General features: G+C 34.9%; 1 protein-coding gene across 1 annotated transcript; it reads left to right on the top strand.

Moving 5' to 3' along the window:
- Positions 1-5,347: 5,347 nt before the first annotated feature.
- Positions 5,348-6,626, top strand: LOC149180177 (uncharacterized). The gene is made up of 2 exons (XM_089418146.1): positions 5,348-5,614; positions 6,206-6,626. The coding sequence occupies exons 1-2, from the start codon at positions 5,414-5,416 to the stop codon at positions 6,386-6,388; spliced, it is 384 nt and encodes a 127-aa protein (XP_089274272.1). The 5' UTR covers positions 5,348-5,413; the 3' UTR covers positions 6,389-6,626.
- The last annotated feature ends 854 nt before the right edge of the window (positions 6,627-7,480 follow it).

The following is a 7,480-nucleotide window of genomic DNA, read 5'->3' on the forward strand; positions in this document are numbered from 1 at the left end:
TCTGTTTTTGCTGCAACAATCTTAAACCAGAAAAGTGCAAGTGTCCAAATCGAAAGTGCCATAACCAATAATCATCAAAACATGCAACTGTAAAAGAACTCCCCTAACCATTGTAATTCAAAATTAGAGGAAAGAGTCTGTTTCTTGTTATTTGTATGCCCCACATAATGAAAAATGGAAACCCCCTATGTTCCTTATAATCCTTAAACCAAATAGCAAGACAATCACCAATCGAAGACCTATCCCAAGTGGAAAACACCTTTAGTCTATAAAAACTCAAACCAAACAGAGGTCGCAAATGAGCAAGTGAGAAAAAGATGTCTTGTATCTTCAGACTGAACCCCACATAGACTGCAATGCCCAGGGTCCGAGAAACCTCTTCTCAATAAATTATCCCACGTTAGAATTCTGGTTGTGGACTACCAACCAAATAAAGTACTTCATTTTGAATGGGATCTCCCATTTCCAAACCTTTTGAAACCATAATGCTCTATCATCCAAATTCAGAACCTTGGAAATTTGAGAATAAATATCTTTGACATAGATTTGGCCTTTATATATTTTACCTTCCCATCTCAACCTGTCCTCCTATTCTGACAAATAGATAACTACAAGTGTCAATTGTATCTTGTATTGGCCCCATTCCTCTCTCAATGGACTTGAAAGTCCAATCTCCCCCACCCCTAACCATACATTCTAGACCAAGAGGGGATTGCGCTCCACATAAATTTTATTTAGATAAAAAAGACCATTATTGTGTAAGAAACTCAGCAATTGAATAGATAGAGGATTTGTAATAGCCATACCTTTAATGGATGCCAATCCAATCTTCACCTTAGCCTACTTCCCACCTCAAATTTCCCAATAGCCAACATTTTACCTTCATCATACTACTCCATATTTGTGTATCTTCCTTCTTTTCTAGAGCCCCTGCATTGAGCCAACTAATCACCTAGTCATTTTTTAGATATTTGGCTCTAATAATTTGTTGCCAAATTCCTTCACCATTTAAATCCTTCCATAGATTTTTCACTATTAGAGCCACATTGAAATGTTTTGGGTTTTTGATATCCCAACCTCCATCTTCTATATGTCTTGTCAACACCTCAAAATGTATCAAGAGAAATTTCTTAATACTGTCATGATCAACCCAAAGAGTTTTGGCTATTATTGACTAAACATTGTTGATAATCTTTTTTGGCAACTTGAATAAATGCATCCAATATATGTAGATGCTTAGCATGACCGCTTTAATGAGGATTAGTCTCCCACCCATCGACAACCACTTGTGAGACCAATTCTCTTCTCAAATTTATTGGTAGTCCATAACCAGTCTTTTACCTCATAATTTTTTGGCTTCATCCCAGATAACGAAAGCCATTGTCCATGTTGATTGATTTCACCCCAAAGTTTCCAACAATCTACAACATCAGTTCATCCTCATGTTTCATAGAAATTAAAGCAGATTTTCTCTCGCTTAATAACAGACCTGATGCCTCCCCGAAACTACTTATAATCTGATAAAAAACTTGTCATTCAGATAGTTTAGACACCCAAGCAACTAGAACGCCATCAATGAACATAATGTGAGATAATGTGACATTTCGAGATAGTATCTAGCTTGACATATTACCCCTGGAACGTGCCTCCAAGATCCTCATGCTCAAACCGTTAATAACAAGCAAAAATAAAAGGGGGAAAGTGTACATCCCTCTCTGAGGCCTCTAGAAGCCTTAAAAAAATCAGTAGGAATCTCGTTAATAATCACCGCAAAATTCATTGAAGTCACGCATGCCATGATCCAATCTACTAGATTGACACCAAATCCTATCTTGTGTAGGATCATCTTATACAGTTACCAATCAACACTGTCGTAAGATTTTATCAAGTCGATCTTAATGATGCTTTCCTCCAATTGATGAGATTTGATAGTGTGGATACACTCCGGTGATTGGAACTGCATCATGTATCTGTAAGTTGTCCAAAAATACAAATTGTTCTAGAGTCATATGAATTTTGAGGGCTTCAATTTGATAAAAGAGGAAAAACTTGAAATTTCATCTCCACATTTGGCCCAAAAGTGTAACCCATCTTCATGCTTTCACTCTCGTAGGGAATGTTAAATAGAAAACATCATAGGGCGTCTTTAGATTCATCAAAGATCATTTCTAATTTTTCAGCTTCATTTCTCAAAAAAATATTTTCACACTAATGCAACTTTAACTAAACATCCTTTAGGTGGGCCATGTTGTCTTGTATCTTGCCAAAGGAAAGAGGATTTTGAGAAATTAACTTTTTTTCAATCCATATGTCCCTTGTTGACCTTGTTGAAAAATATTCAACTTCTTTTATAATTGATTCATAAATTTAATATTATTTGTAGAAAAAGAATCTCCTTAAAAATGTATGCCATAATGACTCATAGAACTTCATCCTTCTTTTGATTAAGAGAACTTGTCTATTCATTATTAAGATCTAAAACCAAATTTTTAAAAACTTGCCAAAATGATTTTCTTTCTGATAGTGATTCCATATCCTATACACACATGCCATAGTTATGACCATTCAAAATAGAGTACAAGCTTAAAACTCACTATCACTCTACAAAACCATAACCCAATCTAATCCTGAATCAATATACCAGTGACATTTAATATATTAGTGACATTTAACCCAACAAGAATGCCTAGACAATCAACAACTTTTAAAGCATCATATGTAATGGGTTTCCGTATTTAACCAATAACCATCCTACAATGTTAGAAAACCAAAAAAATTAAAAAAATAAAAAACAATAAATTCCAAAAAAACAATATCTATAAAAACTAATATAAAACCTAACTCAACGTATAAAAAATATTATTATAAAACAATATGGACACAAATAAACATAACTCAACAACTCAATGTATAAAAAATATTATTATAAAACAATATATAATATCATCCATATATAACTAAATGCATAACTGACTTCTACGCAATTAAAATATATATATATATAATAAACATTTATTGCCATAAATATATCTCTAACCATACATAATTAAAAAAATATATATAATGAACATCTATTACCATAAATATATATCTCTAACCATTCAATCTTAATATACACTAATCAACCTAATTAAAGAAACTACCCATCGATTATTCAATTAATATTCAACTAACCACTGCATTACACTCACCATTTTTAATCAATCTAGAAATGAGAGAATTCTAACCTTTCTTCTTAAAGTCTTTTTTGTTTCAACCTAATCCGCTTCGATTATATTTGAAAGTGTACCTTCGTAGAATGCTTTATATTTAAAAAAGTAATCATAATATAGAAAATAATTCGAAATGCTATACTTTTTAAGGGAGACTTGCAAAGGTTTGGATGAAAAAGGCGGTATACCATTCGTTCATGATTTCAATCCAATCCCCTTTCCTTATGAATTAAAAGAAAGACTTGATTTACTTTGAAGAGAAAAATAGTTTTCCTGTAGCTTATTTTTAAAGATTTTTATTTTTTTATTATTTTCTAAAATTAGATTGTTGAATTGAAAGTTATTTATTATATTTAAGTTGAGTTTTGGCAGGGTCATTTTATCGGATAAAAGAAGAATTTCATTCATTGGAATTTATTAGTGAGATATTATTATCAATTTACCAATGAGATATTATTATCAAAATTGTGCAAAATATATTAGGAAAAAAAATTATTGTATTTATTGTGAAATATTATTATTAAGATTGTGCAAAATTTATTGGATAAAAAACTATTGTATCTATCGGAATCTATTAGATTGTATAAAACTTAAAATTTGGAAACCCTTAAAAATAGTTTACTTCTCCCAAACTCAATCCCTAATCATAATATTTAAACCTATAAAACTTAAAACTTGAAGACCCCTTAAAATAATTTACTTCTCCAAAAATAACTTCCATCCTCAATCCGTAATCATAAACTTAAAACCCAACGGAAAACTCAACCTTATTCAATCCAACTAATCTACTTCTCCTAAGTTATTATTAAATTTCATTTTGACCCATCGACCATCCGGACTTTGTTGCACTAAGCATATTCTAGTTGTGGGTTTTGTTTTTTTTACTTTTTTTAACCACATGGTGAATTGGTAATTGCCAGGCCTAATCTATGGGAGACCAAGGATCAAACCTCATAGCTGCCACTATAACACCAAGAGCATAACCAACCACTTGCAAGTCGGGTATACTAAGTTCCTATGATTTTAGCTCCTATGATTTTAGCAAGAGCAGACTCATGGGAAGGAATCCGCCCCTCTAGATACTAAGTTCCTAGACTCACGGGAAAGGTGGGTTTTGTTTTTTTTACTTTTTTTAACCACATGGTGAATTGGTAATTGCCAGGCCTAATCTATGGGAGACCAAGGATCAAACCTCATAGCTGCCACTATAACACCAAGAGCATAACCAACCACTTGCAAGTCGGGTATACTAAGTTCCTATGATTTTAGCTCCTATGATTTTAGCAAGAGCAGACTCATGGGAAGGAATCCGCCCCTCTAGATACTAAGTTCCTAGACTCACGGGAAAGGGGAATCCGCCCCTCTAGATACTAAGTTCCTATGATTTTAGCAAGAGCAGACTCACCGGAAAGGGGAATCCGCCCCTCTAGCTGCCACCACAGGAGGTCATTGTACTCAATGAGATTTGAACTTCGGTCTGCCAAGACTTCGCCCATATGACTTACCGTCAAACCACACATCACTATACTTAGTTGTGGGTTTTGTTATACTACGTATATTCTACTAAGTTGTGTGTCACCCACGTTTTGTAAGTGTAACTGCACAAAAATTAATGGGTCTTCAGGTTTCAAAGGAGGAGATATTCATAAAACAATTGTTTTGCCCTCCACCAACAACGTGGCAACGGGTTATCTAATTTACTACTCCATCATAGAATTTTAGTAGACATGCTTACCTCACCCGCTCCATTTACTTTTTTCAAAACAATAATCAATGTTTGTCGCATATATTTCGCGGATGTGGATATGGATTTGATTTTCATGACCCCGTGACAGTGACAGAAACAAAACGTGTTCTGAGAGGACGGCCACGTTGAGAGTAGTTGAAGTTGGAACCATTTAATCACCACAGCACACCCGCGCAGGCTAGGATTTGAATCAACGTGCATGTCAGAGTTTACTCAGTTTCTGGCTTTCCTTCAACCAGCAGAATCGTGGAAAACTAGCAAGTTTGTGATTGGTAGAGGCACCGTCTCCAGTCACGTCACTCTCAGCCTATCCCATGAGCAAAGGCTATATAAACAAGCCCTGCCCATCTCATTTCTCACATCTCATCTGCATTCTGCTCTGCTCTGCTAAACCATTTCTATTATCTTTCTAAGAATTGTGTGGGTCACGCTGGTCCTGTTTTTGTTGGAGAAAATGTCTGAGGAAAAACAACACCACCATCTGTTCCACCACCACAGGGAAGATGATGAGCAGGTGCCCCAGAGCGTAGATATGTATGGTGAGGGGAATGCTCAGTCTTATGAATGCGACAACGCGTTGAAGGAGGAGAAACATCACAAGCATATGGAGGAATTAGCTGAAGCGGGAGCACTAGCTACCGGCGGCTTTGCACTCGTAATATCTATATAGAATCTCTATTTTTATATCTCAATTTTCAGTTATATGAGACCTACTTTCTTTAATATGTTTTCATCATACAATGCACTAGCTACCCGAGGCTACCAGGCTATAGGTCTTTTTAATATGTTGGGTAGTACATGTTCATGGTTGGATAATGTAATTGTTTTTATTTAATTTTGAATATATATTACCCACGAATTGATGGCTTATTAGATTTGAAAATATTAGTTATTACTAATAATATCTATATAACATCATTATTTTTATATCTTAATTTCCAGTTTTATGAGACCTACTTTCTTTAATATGTTTTGATCATGTACGGAATGACAATCCCATGCTTATGCTTAGTTTATGGGCAGGGTAATGGGTAGATTGAGGATTTAGAAATATTTTAGAATCTATTAATTTGATTAGATTTGAGAATATCTCCTATCTTAAAATTAGATGGTCTCACCTCTCTTAACCCATACATTTTAGAAATATTCTAAAAATCTATAATCATTAACCTAAATTCAAAAAACTGACTTGTAAGTTTTGAATTCTGAGTCACTGTTGTTGGCATGTACATGTAATGGTGTGCAGCACGAGAAGCACGAAGAAAAGAAGGATCCAGAGAAAGCTCACAGGCACAAGCTCGAGGAGGAGCTTGCAGCAGCTGCAGCTGTGGGAGAAGGGGGTTACGGTTTTCATGAGCATCACAACAAGAAAGAATGTGAAGAGGAAGATGAAGAAGCACACGGAAAAAAGCATCACCACTTTTTCTAGCGGACCACTGTCACTTGTGCATTCAAATAATATCCTCTTCCTTTGTAGCTGACCACGGTCACTTTTAAATAATGTTGTCTTCCTCTGTCATTTGGATTTTATGCGGTAGCGTTATCAGATTCAGATAGAGCTGAATTGAGCTGATACTTCACTCAGTCTTGCTTGTACCTTTTAGATCGATAAGCTTGGATTATCTCGTTGTGTACTCATTCTATCTAGATATATAAACCTTAATCGTATGCACGGCTTATGGAACTACAATTTGTTATTGCATGGAATTCTGGTTCGTGCAGCAGCGTTTCAAACACTTGCAAAAATTACTGTACTAAATGAATTAATCAACTTACTAAAATCCAGACAAGCTATTGTAAAAGGGAAACGAATCAGGGAAATATAGAGGGGAGAGGAGAATTTTATGCTATAAATTCTCTAGTGATGGATTGCTTCAATCGAGTTAATTAATAAAGCGATTTTTTATGTATTTATGAATTAAAAACCGAGGGAATTTTATTTTTTTCAGGACGAAAAAACAAACCTACTTTCATCATTAATAATAAAACAAACATATTTTATCATTTGTAATAGCCATACCTTTTATGGATGCCAATCCAATCTCCACCTTCGTCCCCAAGCCTACCTCCCACCTCAAATTTCCCAATAGCCAATGCTTTAGCTTCATCATACTAGTCCAAATATGTGTATTTTCCTTCTTTTCCAGAGCCCCTGCATTATGCCAACTAATCATTTAGTCAGTTTTTAGATATTTGGCTAAATGTTCTGGGACCTTGGTATCCCAACGACATCTCCTATATGTCTTGTCAGCACCTCGAAATGGACGAAGTGAAATTTCTGAGTAATACCATGACCAACCCAATTTTTTTTTGGGCTATTATTGACTAAATATTGTTGATGATCTTTTTGGGAAACTTGAATAAATGCATCCAGTATATGGAGATGTTTAGCATGACCTCTTTAATCAAGATTAGTCTCCCACCCTTCGACAACCACTTGTGAGATCAATGATCTTCTCAAATTTCTTGGTAATCCATAACGAGTCTTTACCTCATAACTGTTTGGCTTCAGAAAGAAGCC

This window comes from Pinus tabuliformis, chromosome 3_2 (genome assembly GCF_031772625.1).
Source record: "Pinus tabuliformis cultivar Carrire ecotype Pingquan chromosome 3_2, CPIR1, whole genome shotgun sequence".
In the NCBI taxonomy this organism is placed as follows: Eukaryota; Viridiplantae; Streptophyta; class Pinopsida; order Pinales; family Pinaceae; genus Pinus; species Pinus tabuliformis.

Excerpts from the sequence above, each read along its gene's own strand:
- LOC149180177 (XM_089418146.1), top strand. The coding sequence starts at position 5,414 with ATGTCTGAGGAAAAACAACACCACCATCTGTTCCACCACCACAGGGAA. Across the intron at positions 5,615-6,205 it reads CTACCGGCGGCTTTGCACTC|CACGAGAAGCACGAAGAAAA; the intron begins GTAATATCTATA and ends AATGGTGTGCAG.